Here is an 18,509-nt window from a genome sequence, read left to right as displayed (position 1 = left end):
ATATATATAGTAATTATCAATCAATTTTTTTATTCGTTTACTTCAAATATATAGTGATACAAGAAAAAAAAAAAAATTAAAGATGAATTTTTATATATATAAAAAAAATATATACCTTCTAAAATTAAAAGGATCTTTATTAATCTTATTTATTATAATTATATATGTATAACATACTTGTATTTTTAATTAAAACCTCTAAATAAATTACTGCAAACTTATTAAATAAATATCATCCTAAATATATATTTAATTATACAATTTAAATATAATTTTAAATAGTAAATGTAAAATTATCTAAATATAATAATTTGTTTTGTTTAAACTTTAGTAAAAATAAAATGTTATGATATCCTAGTTTTATTGATTCTTCCTTCATTAAGTGAATGAGACTTATTTAAATTTTTATCTTCTGTTAAATCGTTCGTATTATTAAAAATGTGTTTTTTTATATTATTTTCAAATATAGTCTCTTTCAAATATATTTTACAATTCCTGTATTTAAAAAAATTATTTAAATTAATTTTATTATCTTTTCTATATTCTTTATATTTTAGAGGATATGAAAAATCTATATATTTTGATTTTTCATAAATAATGGAATTTTGTAAATTTATTAAATCATCAATTAATTCATTATTTCTTATTGTATTCATATAAATTAAATCTTTTGATACTAAATTTTCTTTTGTTATTATTTCTTCTTTATTTATTTGTTCAACTTCCCTTTTTATTAAATCGTAACCACCACATAATCCACCTATACCATTTATATATCTACTTTCATTATGTATTCCTCTATTTTCACTTAATAAAAAACTTTTATATAATGGATTACTGTCTCTATTTTTTTTTAAAAAAATATTTTGATTTTTTACTTTTTTAACGCCATCTTCTTCTTTCACACTATTTTTTCTTAAATTAGAAGAATTTATTATATTGTATGTAACAAAATTTTTATTACTAGTTTCTTTTAAAAATGTAGCAAAATTTTGAAGAATGTTTTTTGACTTAGATAGTAGATTAATTGATATTTTTTTATTTTTCAGTAAATGATCAAGAAACATTTGATTGTTTTTTAAGATTTTAATAGAATTAGAAATATTAATATCATCCTTTTTATTGTGAGATGATATGTGTTTTTTTAAATAATTTAAGTCATTTTTTTTTTTTTCAAAAATATTTCTATTTTTATAGTTTATTTTCAGTTTCTTCTCAGCTTGCCTTGTTTTTACAACGTTAAATATATATCTTAATTTAAACAAAGATATTGCCTCTTTTTTTTCATTATAAATACCTCCTTTATTTAATTTATATAACTCTTTTCTTAAGATATAAGAATCTTGTCTTTTCTTTTTTTCTTTTTTACTTTTAACTGTTAAATTATTAGATTGTTTATCATTTTTAGTATTAACAGTGTATTCTATAAAATATACAATAAATGGAACTAAAAACAAAAAATAACTCTTTTTTAAATAATAAAATATTTTTTTTAATTTTATGTTTTTAAAAAAAAAATTTAAAGATGAAAACATAGAAGAAAATGACTGCTTATTATTTTTATTTAAATTATTGAATAGTTTATCTTCTTGAGAATATTTCAACTTATTTTCCTCAATTATATTTTCTCTTAAAAACGATTTAGCTATTTGGTATTGTCTATGTGCTTCTAAGAAATCATTTTTATATTTGTTTTGTAGTGAAATATTTTTACATAAATGCACATCAGGATGCAAGCTTTTTATTTTGTTAAAATAGTTTTTTTTTAATTCCTTTTCAGAACAATTTAATGGTAAATTAAAATATTTAAAAGCTTTGATTGCATTATTTTTATCCATCAAATGATAAGCAAATAAAAAAAGTAACAAAAAAATGTAAAAAAAAAAAAAAAATTTCAGTGAACAGTAGATTATATTTTGTTATTTTTTTTTTCTCCCTCCCCCATAAAGTAAGCTTTAAAAAAAAAAAAAATTTAAAAATCTAACATCTTAATATGATTTTCATAATTAAAACTTATAAATAAGATTTTTCAAAAAATAAAGCAAAGTATTACATGAAAATTTATTAAATAAAAATTTAAATATTTTTATTTATAAATTTCATTTTTTATTTATTTGCTTACATAAAAAATTATTAGTTTTTCTTTTTTTATTCGTATAAAAATTTTTCAAGAGAGATGTTTATCAATAAATGCATTATTTGTATTCATAAAAAACATTTCAATATTTGTAATTAATTTCCACATAAGTGAAATTTTATTTATAGAATAAAATGCCTCTTAAAATATTAGTTTCTATAAATAAATTTATATTTAAACTTTTAAGTTTTTTTTCCTAAAAAATTTAATTCATAATTTACACTAAATTAATATTATTTCATTTTCTTTACTAATGTTTATTTAAATATATCTCTTTAAATTACACTTGATACGAATCAAAATGAATAACCATTTTATTTTTTTCTATACATTAACTTACGTTCACATAATTTTTTTTTTTCTTTTTTGATAAAAATGCACCTTCAATTATATATATATTCTCTGAAGCATTTTGCACCCTATGCTTTTCGAATTAATTTTTCTTATTAAAAATGCAATAAGCAAACATTTTTTATACATAAATAAAAATTTATAAATACATATATATAATTGTGATTTTTTTTTTTTAAATTTTCATTATGATATTGTATCAAATGTATTCTTTATAAAACTTTTATTTTTTCTATTATGCTTCTTTTATTTGATATCCATTTATTTAATATGTCAAAAATACGATCTATATATAGTTCTATATTTCAATACAATACTATATTTCATACAATATTATATTTCATACAGTATAATAAATTTTTTTTTAATTTTTTTATGTGTAAACAAATAATATATATACTTTTTTTTTTTTTAAATAGATATTTTTTTTATAGTTTAGATTTTATAATCATAATACACAGTTATTCCTTTTTTTTTCAAAAAAAAAAAAAATAAATACATAAACCATATATAGATATTAATACTTTTAAAATAATACTAGTTTTCATTATATCTTGAATTTCATTATTTTAAATGCTTAAATTTTTGATATTCAATAAATCAGATATTTATAAAAACTGACATTAAAAATAAGTTAAAAATAAGTGTTTCATTTTTTTTTTTTATGTACATAACTTACCTAGAGAAAAGGTATTTTAGTGCAATATATTAAAATGCACATACAAGATGAAAAAAAAAAGAATACATTTTTCTTTCTTTGTTAATTTTTTTCATAAAAAACTTTCTTTACATTTATCTTAAATGTAATATATAAAGCATAATAAAAATAAAAATTTTACCATAGCATGAAAAAATTTTATTTACTCAAATTTTTGAGTATGCCCCCGCCAAAAAAAAATGTTTATGAAAAAAAAAAATTTTTTTTTTCTATATATAAAAATAAATATAATTCATAAAAAAAAGTACACACTGAATTTTATTATTTAAGAACACATTTCAATGTAGTAATCTTATTCTTAGAGCAACATTTTTTATTTCTTTATAATCGGTAATTTTATTGCACACATCTTTTTCTTAAAAATCTTTCAAAAAAAACTTTTAAAACTCAATATTTAAATTATTAAGTATATATAAATATTATATTAAATATATATATGCACTTCAATTAATACTTACATTATGCATACATTAATAAGAATTGTACCTTAGTAAAATAACATTTATGGAGGATAAAAAAAAAAAATAGAACTAAAATATTTGAACACATAAATTTTCTACTTTATAAATATTAAATTAAAATTAATAATAATAAAAGTTCAATAAGAGATATGAAAAATGATAGAATTTTTTTTCTTAGTTTTCAATAATAAAATACATTTGTAAAGAAAAAATATTTGATTTATATTTTAACTTACAATTTAAACAAATTTCTTTATATATATGCACTTATTTTTATACGAAGTTAATGTTCTCAAAGAAAATATATATATATATATATTCTTTCCCATAAATACTTCGATATCTTCGTTTTTAATTTCAGTAATATAAAAAATTACTAATAGTTTAAAAGAGAAAATAATTTAAAGAACATTTCAAAAATAAGAAAATAGCAATTTTCAAAAACTAAAGAAAAAATTGTGCATAATAATTAAGTTCAAAAAAAAACAAATGGTGCAAAATAATTTAATCAATAATTTTGTATTTTTTTTTATGTATCATAATGAAATTAAAAAAAAATTGATCATAATTTTTTTAATGCATCATTCATATCACTGGTAAAATGAGAAAAACAAATAGTCAAATAAGTTTTTCCAAATAAGTTTTTTTTAATTTTTTTTATTTATATATATGTGTATGAATATATATTATTGTTAAACGTTACAGAGGTTTATTTTTATTTCTCATTGTATGAAGACAGTGTGCGAATTATAAAAAAAAATATACGAACATATAAATTCATATACATATATAATTTTACATATGTAAATGTATATTTAATAATTTTTTTTTAATTATCGTAATATTTTTTTCTATTTTGTATATATTAAATCATAATTTTTAAAGTATAATTTTTTTCTTTCTATTTTCTTTAAACTTAATTTTTTTTTTTTTTTTATGTAAATAAATATTATTTTGTGTTTTTTAAAAAAATATTTTCATTGCATTTCGCTATTTTTTTTTTTTTTCATTGGTATTTAAATTTAAAAAAACCTGATGCATATTTTTTTTTATAATATATTAATATATAAAAAAAAATTTTTAATTTTATTGTGATAAGATATCTGATTTTTATTAAAATAAATTTTTCTTTTTTCTTTTATTTTTACTTTGAATAAAAAGAAGTCTTGAAAACTAATTAAAAGTATAATAATCCTGTGGGGTAAAAAATTGTTTTTTTAAATATTTTTTTAAAAAAGGAAATAAAAAAGAATGTCAGGAAAGGGGCCAGCTCAAAAATCGCAAGCTGCAAAAAAAACTGCAGGAAAAACCTTGGGGCCAAGGCATAAAAGGAAAAGAAGAACTGAATCTTTTTCACTTTATATTTTTAAAGTTTTAAAACAAGTACATCCTGAAACTGGTGTGACAAAAAAAAGTATGAATATTATGAATTCATTTATTAATGATATTTTTGACAGATTAGTTACTGAAGCAACTAGATTAATACGTTATAATAAAAAAAGAACATTATCATCTCGTGAAATACAAACAGCTGTTAGATTACTTTTACCTGGTGAATTATCAAAACATGCTGTATCAGAAGGTACGAAAGCTGTAACAAAATACACAACTAGTGGTGGTTAAATATATTGTAAAGATGAATATTTAAATATATATATATATATATATATTTAGACTTTTATTAATAAATTATCATACTAAAAATAAATATAATCACATACAGGAAATTATTCTAATTGTAAAAAAAAAAAAAAAAATAACCATAAATAAATCAAATTTAATAAAAAAAAAAAAAAAGCATGATATATTTGAATATACATCATGGAAATTTAAAACAGTTTTTAAAAATTGTGGAATAAATTAAAAAAAAATGTTTTTTAATGAGAGCTCACATTAATATCTATTTTTAATTTAATTACATTTTTAAACATATGAGCATACATATATATATATATATATATATATATATGTATGTGCATATGTGCATTTATGTTTTAGTGCTTACAGTAATATAAAAAAAAATAGATTTAAAAAGAATAAAAAAAAATTATTAATAAAATTAAAGAAAATAAATACTCATAAAAATTGTTAAGTACATTTGCATATTTCAATTTTTTTTTTTCTATTTTTTTCAATTATCGAATATATATTAAAGATAAATATAAAAACATACTAAACATTTAAAGTTCATTATTAAACTGTATTTAGTTTTTTTTCTTTTATTTTGATTTAACTAGAAAAATTTTAATATAAAAATAAAAAAGTAAAAAAAACTGTTAGTTTACTTTCTAATATATCCTTCTAAAACATAAGCTCTAAAAATATTAATTTTATATTTTATTTTGATATACCCAAATATATATTATTTTTAAAATTATATTATTATGCTTTGTAATTTTCTTTTTAGGAATTTTATTTATAGAACATAATATATAATAATAATAATTTTTAGGTAGCTTTTAAATTAAATTTATTTTATTTATTTATTTTTTTTTTTTTACCTTTTAATATATAACATGAACCATATAAGAAGCCATTTTTCTCCATATCTTATAATAAATCTAATATTAACTTACATGAGCAATTTTAAGTAAGAATCTCATGAAATAAAGGCATTTAGCATAAAAAGAAAAACTTTGATGATATAAAACTAAAGAATACGAAAATAAAGTAAAATACTATTATTTTTTATTTTAAAAAAATATAATTCCTAGAATTTATTCAAGTGTTTTATGATAATTCAAAATTAATATGACACTTTTATATTTTAATTTTAAATTTATTAATGTAAAAATTTCTACAATTTGCATATTATAAGTATTCTTTTTAAATTAATGTTTATAGTGTGGTAATACATATATATATTTATATATGCTAATTTTTTTTTAAATTTCTAATATTTATATATGAAAACTTCACATAAAATTATTCATAAATTTATAGAGAAACATAATATACACATTAACAGCACAAGAATTTTTTTTAAATAACTATTTTTAAAAACAAATAGCTCATTTGATAAATAAAAATATTAAGGATACAAATAAAAAAACTTAAAATGTTATTATAAAAATATTACGAAAAAAAAAATTTTTCTTTTTTTTGTTTACAAAAATTGAAACTATAATAATATAATAAAATACAAGGGAAAACTACTATATTAATAATAAAAATCATATAAAGAGTTAGTATAATCATAATAAATTATGAAAAAAAAAATTAAAAAATATCTCAAGATTCTTTATAATATAGTTTAAAAAAAAAAAAAAAAATTAATTACAAAAAGATTTGCTAAAAGAAATAATAACATTCCTTTTCATCAATTTTTTTTTTTAATATAATTTAATTTAAATGTTCTTTTTCTAATCATAAATCATATTTAAATGTTTCTAACTTCATAAAAAAAATTAAACCTTTTACTAATAGCATTTTTTTTTAAAGCATGCTTTTTATAAAAATCAAAAAAAAGAAAAAAAATAGAAAAGTATAAAGGATTATATGTTTTTTAAAATTATTATATAAAATAGTATTTATTAGTTTTTAGTAACATCATCTATATAAATCCATTACAGCTTTTGAAGCTATCGAGAAAATACTAAAATTCTAATTTTAAATATAATTTTCTTTGAGAATTTTATTCACTTCTTTATATATATATATAATATATATATATCTTTTATTTTTAATTATTTTATCTAGTTTATTTGTATTTAAATTATTAATTATTATTTCATATAATGCTACAAGATTTATTTTGTATTTTTTTTTTTTATTTTCTTTAAATTATATGGTATTTTTTTTTTTATTAATTACTTTTTATCCTAATAACTACATTTAAATTTTAGTTAACCCTTTAAAAAGAGTAGAGAAGAATGTACAAAGATCTACACATTATAGAAAAATGCATGTACTTTATCTTAATATCTAAAATTTATATTTGTATGATTATTAAAATTTTTTTTAAAGTAATCAAATAGATTTTCATGTTCAACTATTTGAACAGGCAGATTAATTAAAAAATTTTTAAATAAGAAATATTAATTATTTTCGAAAATTTAGGTTTTTTTTTTTTTAATGGAAATATAATATTAAAAATGTATTATCATTTAAATTATGTGTGAACATAAAGAAAAAAATTATTAAAAAAATAAAAAAATAAAATTATTTTCGTTTTATTAAAATTAATACATGGTTATTACAGAATTTTTATATTTAAAAAGAATTTTTATAAAAATAAATAATATATTAAAAAATAAATAGTTTATAACAAAAATTTAGAAATTTTAACAGTAATTAAATTAAAGTATTTATGAATCATTAAAAATAGCAATTGAATCTGCATTATATGCATATAATTTTAAATAAAATATATATTCTAATGTACTTAGTAATTTATTTTATTTCATATTTTTTATAAAGAAATAACATTTTCTATAGTTTTTGCTGTATCTAGAAATAAAGAAATAAGAATAATTCATTTTATTAATACTAATGATATGAAATCATTATTATGCTATATATATATAAATACATTAATATACACATATATATCAGTATTCATACATAAATATATTCATATATGCATACATATATAAATATATATTAGAAAAATCATTGAACGAATAAAATTCCATTTAAAAATTATTGTTAGAACATTGGAATAGTTATTATACTTCTTTCTTTTCATTTATTTCATAAAGTTAACTATTATATATATACGCATACTTTTATTATTGTTTTAAAGTTTTTATTAAATTTATTTTAAGATATTTTTATAGTTCATATTTTTTATAATAATATTTAGTTAATTTAATATTTAAAATAAAAATAAATAAATAATAAAACTATGCAAAAAAGTTAATCCTAAATGGAATTAATTATAAAAAAAAAAAAAAAAAAGATTAAAAAGATATTATATAGATAAAATGGAAGGAGTAAAAAAAATGATAAATAATAAATTAATTTTTTTATTTCAAAATTTCTTTTTGTTTAAATGAAAATAATGTATTATAGGTATTAATAATCATATTCATTTTTTTTTACTAATATGCTTTTTTTTTTTTATTCATTAATAATTAAAAATGGAAAAATATATATACATATACAGTTATTTAATTTTTTTAAATAATTCATATGTTAATTTATATAATATTTATAAGAATTTTAAATAGATAAAAATAATTCATTTTAAACAAAAAAAAATTTTACATCAGTAATTTATTTTTTGTTGTTTTATATATATATATATATATATATATATATATATATATATGTATGCCTACATATATATACTATTGTTTGTTTTATTCTAATTTTTAACATATATTATAAATAGTTACATTTCAAAGAAATCCACATTAAGCATACCTTATAACAAAAAAAAAAATATATATATGAAAACAAAAGCCACATAAAAAAAAATATACATATATATATATCTAATAAATAATATTATTGTACTATTGTTATATGTAAGTATAGACTCTTTTTTTCTTTATATATATATTAAAATATTTATAATGTTGTACAATATTTGTAGGTTTTTAACGTATTATACATAATAATATTATCTATGCTTAACAGCTCAAATATTATATATATATTATAAATAATATATAATCTGTATGTTTTTAATTTTGATACTTAACATTAAATCATTTCAAAAGTTTTGGACTTTTATTTTGAATAAATCATTAAGCTCAAATTACTAAAGCAAAAAAAAAAAAAAAAAAAAAATTATATGTATATTATTAAAAAAAAATTTTTTTTTTTTTTTTAATGTAAAGTATCATTTAAAATTATTATTATTATTATTATTGTTATTATTATTGCATAGTGAAAATAATTAATAATTTTTGTTGCATTAAAATTTTCACTTATTAGCTTTGTTAATATGAATTTATTTCATCTTAATAAAAAAGAAAAATACAGCATAGAACATTGTATAGGAAAACAAAGAAATAATTTTTTAATATTAAAAGAAAAGAATAAAAAAATTGAAGATAAATTTGATAAAAATAAAACAAGGAATTTTAAAAAAAATAACATATATAATACAAAAAATTTAAATTATCATAAGTTTTTTTTTAATTCTTCAAAAATTGTTAGTGAAATGAATAAAAATAAGGCAAAAAAAAAAATTAGAGTGATGGATTTAAAGAACAAGAAAAATCTTGACAACTGTTTATATAAAAAAAAATTTGAAGACTCCAAATTAACAGCAAAAAAGAATAATAAAAATAGGAAATATAAAAGATTAGAAAAATCAGATAATTATTTTACGTATGATTTAAATTCAGATTCATGCGACACATATAATAAAAGCAAAGTTATAGATAATAAAAATTATAAATTAAAATATAAAAAATCTTTTGAAAAAAATAAATCAAATAATGAATGTACCAGCAATAATATTGTACCTAATAAATTAAATTGCAAAAATATTGAAAATGAAAAATTATCTAATAATTCATATTATCAGGATATTGAATTAAAAAATAAAAAAATCCAAAATGTTAATTTATCTAATAATTTAAATGATGAAAATATAAAATTAAAAGATAAAAGTGATCAAAATGTTAACTTATCTGATACAAATGTCAATTATGTAAATATAAAAATTGAAGAAATTGAAAAAAATATTAGTTTATCTAATAAATTAAATAAAAATATTGAATTAAAATATGAACAAACTGAGAATGATGATTCATCTAACCACATAGATTACAAGAATGTAGAATTAAGACTTGAAAATACAGAAAATGATAATTTTCCCAATAATTTAAATGATATACTAGAAAAAGAAAATTATGAATTTTCAAAATATACTTATGATAAATATAAAAGTGAAAAATATTTAAAAAAAAACGATATATTTAATAATGGAGATGAAAAAAACAGAATGCTTAAAAATGAATTAAATGAAAATGAATATATTACTAAAAATGAGGTAAATAAATGTGAAAATTTGAGTTTTTATAGTACACAAAATGTAAATGACAATAATATTAGTAATTTTATTTTACAACACGAAAAAGTGTATGATTTTAATAACGATTTACATAAAAGTAATAATAGTTTCGATGTAAATTCTAATATTAGTAATATTAATTATAAAATGAATGATATGAATGAAGAAAATCATTTAAATAACATTAATGAAATTAATAATATAAATGAATTAAATAGTTCTAACGAATTGAATAATTCATATAAAATAAATACTTATATAATAGATGACTTAAAAAATGATGGAGAAATAAATAATTTTAGCAATAATAACAAAACAGATCATGTAAATTATATAGAAAAACATTTAAAAAATGAAAATTTAAATAACTATATGAATAATGATTTTTTTAATCAAAATGTGTTATATACAGATAATGAAGTTAATGTAAATACAAAGAATGTAAACCATATAAGTAATTACAATAAGTATATTGACTATACTAACAACCAATATTTTAGCATAATAGAAAATAAAGTAATTAAAGGGAACCTATATTATGGAAAACAAAATGATTTGAAAAATGATTCTATTATAATGGAAGAAGAAAATGATAATATGATATATAAAGATAAATTTATTCACAAAAATGTTAAAGAAGAAAGTTTCACAAAGGATATGAAAAATATAAACATGAATTTAAAAACATATAAATCAAATGATAATGACATTAATATGCTGGAAAAGTCAAAAAATATAAATGAGCAAAATGGAAAAAATGTATTTTTTTCTGCTTGTTATAATACTCTTAATGATGTGAAGAATGAAATAAAAGATAATATTTATTGTAATATATATGACGAAAAAACATTAGGTAATATGAAAAGTGAAGTTAAAAGTAATTATGTGTATCCAATAAATACACCAAACAGTGAAAATTTATGCGAAATAAATAGTTTTTCAAAGAAAAATTATAATATTTCTGTCGATTTAAATAATTTAAATTATATGAAAAATAACTATGTAGAAAATACTTGTAATAATAGTTTATATGAACTTACAGATTACTATCATAATTTTATACTTAATGAAAAAGATAATAAATTAAATACTTATAATTCTACAAGTAATTTATATACTAAAAATGCTAATAATAGTGATAACTTTAAAACGGAAATAGATTATAATGAGAATATAGAAAAACAGAATAGCCATAATAAAAACGAAAAATGTATAAAAATGTATAATAATTTATGTAATGACAATTTTAATGATGACTATAATAATAACAATTTAAATTATATTAATGAAAATGAAAATGAAAATGAAAATAACAATTTTAATACAGATGAATATGATACTGAAATTGAAGAAATGAAATTAAAAAAAAAGGAATTTAAAAGGATGATTCTAAATAATAAATCTGAATTTACAACAATAAATGAAAATGATGAATTATATAAGACCGTTTTATACTTTGAAAAAAAAAATAAAAAAATACTGAAAATGAGAAGATCATTAAGAAGAAAAAGAAAACTGAAAAGATTGATAAGTATAGAAAAGGATAATGAATCACAAAATAAAAATAATAATGATATAACATATGGTCAAAACATAGTGGCAAAAAATGAGTGTAAAGAAACATTAAATGATAAAAATGAAAGTATAAGAAGCAAAAATTATTTAGAAGATACCATGATGAAACAAGAAAATTTAAATAATAATCTTAATAGTAACAATAGTATTAAAAATAATAAGGAAAATGAAAAAAATTTCACTATATATACTAATCAAGATAATAATTTTATTATGAACAAAATAAAAATAAATGAAGAGAGCATAAATGAAAAAGATATTAGTAATAAAGAAAATTGCGAAAATAGTAATTTCATAAAGTCTTCAAGTGAAAACACAGAAAAAATTAATGTAAAATACAAAATGGGAAACAATTCAAAGAAAAAATATACTAACTATGAACCTAAAAAAAAGACAGAAAGAAAATATAAAAAATTAAAAAGTAATGAAACTGTAAATAAGTATTATAATAAATATGGTATTACAGAAAAAAATAAATTAAACAATAATACCAGTGCAGTGGATAAATTTTATAAAAATGATAATTCTCATTCAAATATTCTAATTATAAGAAAGTATGAAAAAGATAATTCGAAACAAGAAGAAAATAATTTTAATACTGAAAAATATACAAGTTATAAAGAAAAAAATGAATTTTCATTTAAGCAATTAAATGAAGTGGAAATTAGTAATTTTGATATAAAAGAAGACAAAAAAAATATTTCTGTTACACCCCATTGTAATAATGAGATTGTAGATCCTTTCAATTCATATGAAGAAAATTTAAAAGATGAATCAAATGATAATTATGAAGAAAATAACGAAATAACAAATGAAAATAATAATACTGAAAGAATAAAAATTTCTAAAAGAACATTAAGAGATAGAAAAGAAAAAAGTAAGAAAGATGATGATTACATTTATGACGATGATATATTTAATGAAAAAATTAAAAAAAGAAGAAATAAATTTAAAAATAAAAATACATTAAAGAAAAATAGAAAGTTTTATGAAAATAAAAAATATGATATGGATATTTCAAAATTAGAAAATATGTTAGAAAATAATGATAAAGATAAGATAAATGAACAAAAACAATTTTTAACAGATAATCTTGAGTTAATTAATGAATATATAAAACAAAATAAATTGGATGTAAGTGTAAATAAAGAAAATTGTGAAGAGAAAGAAAAAGATAATTTAACAAATGAGAAGAATAATGATATATTAATAAATAAAGATTTAAAAAGTATATTAAGTAGTAATTTATTAGATTCAGATAATAATGCAAACATTTGCAATGAAACAAATAGCAATATAATGAATATAAAAAAAGATAGTATAATACAAATTATAAATAGTAACTTATTAGGTGTAAAAAGTATTGATTCACCAAGCCAGAGAAATGAAATAGACTTTAAATCTAAGAGGAAACAAAAAAGAAGTGTAAAAATATATAGAGTTCATAAAAATAGAACAGAAACTCCATTAGAAAAAAAACTGAGAATAAAAATATGTTTAGAAGATTATTATAAAAGAAATAAAGAAATATATAATAATATAGATACATTGTCATTTATAAATGATGTTAATTTGCCATCTATTGAAGATGAAAATTTTAATGATAATTTAACAATTCTTCTAAAAAAAAAAAAAAAAAATTTGATATGTTCAAATTGCTTGTACGCTTATAAAGTTCAAATAAGTAAGAAAAATGATGATACAGAAAAGATCGAAACAGAAGATAATGTGAAATGCAATGAAATAAAGGAGAAAAAAGGAGAAAAAATAAAAGTAATTAAAAAAAGATGTAATAAGAAGAATAAAAATAAAGGAGAGGATAATAAAGATATAAATGATAGCAATAATGAACTAGAAAAGGATACTAAATTAAATGAGCAAAATAAAAATGAAAAATATATGGATATGAATTCATACAAAGATCAGTTAGAGAAAAATATTTTAGCAGAAAATTATTGTAAGATAACATTTTATTGTTTATGTGGTTATTTTAAATATATAAAAGAAGATGATGAATGGAAACAAATTATAAACTGTTATTATGATGAAAAGGAAGAATTAAAGCCGAAAGCGCCATACATTTTTTGTATCAAATGTAAAGAATTATTAATTACTAATAGATTTCTTGATAAAGATAAAACGAAAATTATTATGATATGTGAATGCGGAAGTAGAAATTATGATAGAGTTAATTTCTTTTGGGTTAGAAGAGGTAACATTAAGCAAAGAAAGGCACCTCAAATACTTTGTGAAGAATGTCAATCAAAAATGTGGGTTCATACTTGGCTAGATGATATTGGATCAAAAGTTAAATTATTATGTAAATGTGGTTTTAAAAATTTCCTCAAAAAAAATAATAACTGGGTTAGAAGTCCAAGATGGAAAAAACCTGTACCGTTAATAATTTGTAATTCTTGCCAGCAGAAAATGTATATGAGTCAGTGGTTAAATAATGATGGAACAAAAGTTAAAATGAAATGTGAATGTGGATGGAAAACTTTAATTAAAGAAGGAAATACATGGGTAAGAAGTGAATGGTCAAAAAAGTTATTATGCCTTAGATTAGTAAAAAATCCACATCTACTACAAAAGAAATATAATATTCACTCTAGAAGAAAAAATAAATCTGTTAAAAATGATTCATCTGATTTAAATAACCAATTTGCTGTTCTCAAAAATGAAGCATTAGCTTCAATCAGCGAATCAAACAATAATGAAGTAAATGAAGATGAATTAGATAAAACTTTGAGTAACTGTATAAAAAAAGATAAGAACTTAAATAATAAAATAAAGAAAACGAAATCATTAAAAAATGATGCACTAAGTGAAGAATTATCAATTCAGGATGAAAATTTCATAAATAACTGTAGTACAGTTGATTTGGGAAATTCATCCAATATAGATACTAAAGAAAATGAAAAAATTAATCAAAGAACTTCCTATGATAAAACTATGTTGAATCAAAAGGAAAAAATGTTTAGTACAAATGATACTAACATAGGTAATATTCAGAATTATATAAATTTTAAACAGAATGATTATAATAATCTAAGTAAAACTAACGATTATAATAGTAATTCAGAAAAAAATGAAACAACTATAAATACATACAATATTACGAATAACCAAGAAAAAAATATTAATACTAATCATAATTGTGACACCATCCAGTATGAACAAGAAAATAATAAAACAGATATAGAAAACGACACTCCTTGGGAAGGAAGAAATTTTGAAATAATTCCAAATGATAATAATGAATTTCAAAATGAAACAGCATTTAATGAAAATAAGCAAAAGGAAAATAATGATGTTTTTAATGAAAAATTAAAAAACTCAGAGAATTATGCATGCTCATTAATGCGTGACGAAAATAATTCAAACAACAGGAGATATAAATTACATCAAACACAAAATGGATTAAATAATATTAGTGAAAATTCTGGTATTGAAACTATAAATAATAATGACAACTTGAATCAAAATAATGAGGAATTAGCTAAAAATTCTATAAATAGAAATTCAACCTATGATTTTTATAATATGAAAAATATGAATAATGAAGATAAAGCAAATAACGATTTCAATAAATTGTACTTTGAGAATTCTTATTATTATGTTAATAATTATTATGATCGTTATGACAAAAATTATTACAACCAAAACGTTTCTTTTAATGAAAATAATTACAACGAAAATAATGCAGTAAATGGAAATTTTTATGAAAATTTTATACCTAATAACCATTTTCATACTACGAATAATTATGCATTAAATTGTAATGCTAATATATCGTTAGATTCTTTTGATGATAAAAAATATGCTAAGAATGAAATGCTATCACCACATTTTTATGATAAAAAAAAATTCCTACTGGAAAACATTAAAAAGTTTGATAATAACATAAATGAAATTGACGTAAATTCTATTTTAGAGAATTTAGATGAAAAAACGTTAATTGAAACATTTATTGAAAATTTAATTGATAAAAATGAAATTGAAAAAAATAAAATGAATGAAAATGAATTCAATTTAAATGAAATGTACCAAAATGGAATATACCCAAATAAGATGTGTCAAAATAAAATGTATCAAGATAACATGTGTCAATTTGAAATGTATCAAAATGAAATTTATCAAAATGAAATATATCAGAATGGAATTTATCAAAATGGACTTTATCAGAATGAGCTTTATCAAAATGAATTTTATCAAAACATAATTGGAAACACATTTGATAAAAATGAAATTAATAAAAATAATATGGATAAAAATGATATTGATAAGAATGATATTAATAAAAATGATATTGATAAAAACGAAGTTAATAAAAATGAAATGAATCATAATGAAATTAATCAAAACTTAATTGAAAACTTAATAGATAAAAGTGAAATAATTAAAAATCAAAATGATGAACATTTTAATTCTGAGAAGATAAATAAAAATGATAATGACAAAAGTTCTATTAACAAAAATTCAATAGATAAAAATTCAGTTGATGAAGATATGCTAAAAGAAAATTTAATGAATGATATAAGTAACAGTGAGTATTCAAATAATTACAATTTTTCCAATGATCTAAAAGTAAAAGAAAAATGTAATAATGAAATGAATAGAAATGTTGATGAACATGTAAGCTTAAAAAATGTTAATAATCATGAAATAAATAGTAATGATATATGTAATAATAATATAGAAAATACTGATATGAAAAATTATGAAAGTAATTATTATCAAAATGATGATATTAAGAAAGAAAAGAAAAGTGCAAATATGTTAAATAATTGCAATTTTCATGAAGAATCTCAATATTTTAATAATGAATTTAAAAGTATCATTGATCATATATTTTCAGATAAATCTATTGAAAATGATACTTTTAACGATTATGTTAAAAATGTTGCATATAATTTTTGTAAGAGTTTAAATAAAAACGATAATATACAAAATAACAAGCAAGAATGTTCTACCAATACGTGTGAAGAGAGTAAAAATTATTTAAAAGAAAATAAAATAAATGAAGATATAAAGAATTATAAAAACTTATCATTTGCAGTTAATGATCATGAAAATTCCTCTATACCAAACAATTTTTGTAATGAATTTAATTTTTATGAAAACATTATAAATTTACAAAAAATAAATGTAGAAATGAAAAATGAACTATCTTCATATAAATCACAAATAAATGATATTACATCAGAAAAAAATGATATGAATGAAATGTTTGCAGATTATAATTTTAATTCAGATAGCGAAGAAAAAATATGTGCTCATGAGAGAAAGTATAAAATAAATGATTTTATAACCATATGTAAAAATTGTCATGAATATATAAATCATATTGATTATAAAATGTTATCATCTAATAATATGGAAATAGATGCAGTTAGTAAATTAAATATTGATGAAGAAAATTTAATACAAAGTAATGATTTAAAGAACTATGATGAAACTATTAGTGAAAAAAAAGAAATAAAAAACTATAATGAAAATACTTGTAATTCTTTAAAAATGGAAAATAATATTTCTTTAAATTACATAGAAAATCAAAATGGATGCAATAATAATTATTCAGGCAATAACTCTAACCAATGCTTTAATAATAACTTTCCATCTATTGAAAATATGGAAAAAATAAATCAAATGTATAATCAATATTGCGATTTTTATATGAATAATTCTGTTATAGATGATATGCAAATTAAAAACAACCATTTAAGTAACTTTTTTTTTCAAGAACAAAATAACTACTCTTCTAATAGTGAACACTTTACAAATAACCAAACACCAATAAAAAATGAAAATTTTTATTTTAGTGAAGATAACAATTACTTAAGCGATTCTACTAATTATATCAATACTAAAAAATTTTCTAATAAAGAAGTATCTTTGAAAGAAGATTCATACAAAGAAAATAATTCTAATGATAATAATAATTGCGATGATAATTTTCAAGAAAACTACTCTAATTACATTAATACTGAATGTAATAGCAATTCATGTTATAATATAATTCATATATAATAATATCAACAGATTTATATAAAAGCATAAGAATCATACATATTTTTATAATTGTATTAATTTAAATGAAAAAAGAAAAAAAAAAAAAAAGTAATAAAATTTAAACGTAAGGATGAAAAAAAAAAAAATAACAAAAATTAAAAAAACTCATAAAAATTAAAAAAAAATTAAAAAAACTTTAAAAAAATAATAAAAATTAAATAAGCTTAAATAAAAAAAAAGAATTTAATAATAATTTGTTTGACAAAAATTTTAAATAACATTTTT

The 18,509-nt window shown here is 17.5% G+C and overlaps 3 protein-coding genes across 3 annotated transcripts; 2 read left to right on the top strand and 1 right to left on the bottom strand.

The window, feature by feature from the left end:
- Nucleotides 1-344: 344 nt before the first annotated feature.
- On the bottom strand, nt 345-1,838 carry PRELSG_1420200 (DnaJ protein, putative; the record flags this gene model as incomplete). Its single annotated transcript, XM_028679263.1, has 1 exon — nt 345-1,838. The coding sequence occupies one exon, from the start codon at nt 1,836-1,838 to the stop codon at nt 345-347; it is 1,494 nt and encodes a 497-aa protein (XP_028534994.1).
- Nucleotides 1,839-4,918: 3,080 nt separating this feature from the next.
- On the top strand, nt 4,919-5,290 carry H2B.Z (histone H2B variant, putative; the record flags this gene model as incomplete). The annotated part of the gene is made up of 1 exon (XM_028679262.1): nt 4,919-5,290. The coding sequence occupies one exon, from the start codon at nt 4,919-4,921 to the stop codon at nt 5,288-5,290; it is 372 nt and encodes a 123-aa protein (XP_028534993.1).
- A 4,270-nt stretch (nt 5,291-9,560) lies between these two features.
- On the top strand, nt 9,561-18,242 carry PRELSG_1420000 (conserved Plasmodium protein, unknown function; the record flags this gene model as incomplete). Its single annotated transcript, XM_028679261.1, has 1 exon — nt 9,561-18,242. One exon carries the CDS (start codon nt 9,561-9,563, stop codon nt 18,240-18,242), a length of 8,682 nt encoding a protein of 2,893 aa, XP_028534992.1.
- Nucleotides 18,243-18,509: the final 267 nt, after the last annotated feature.

The sequence above is a fragment of the Plasmodium relictum genome (assembly GCF_900005765.1).
Source record: "Plasmodium relictum strain SGS1 genome assembly, chromosome: 14".
In the NCBI taxonomy this organism is placed as follows: Eukaryota; Apicomplexa; class Aconoidasida; order Haemosporida; family Plasmodiidae; genus Plasmodium; species Plasmodium relictum.
This window is presented reverse-complemented; position numbering and strand designations above follow the sequence as displayed.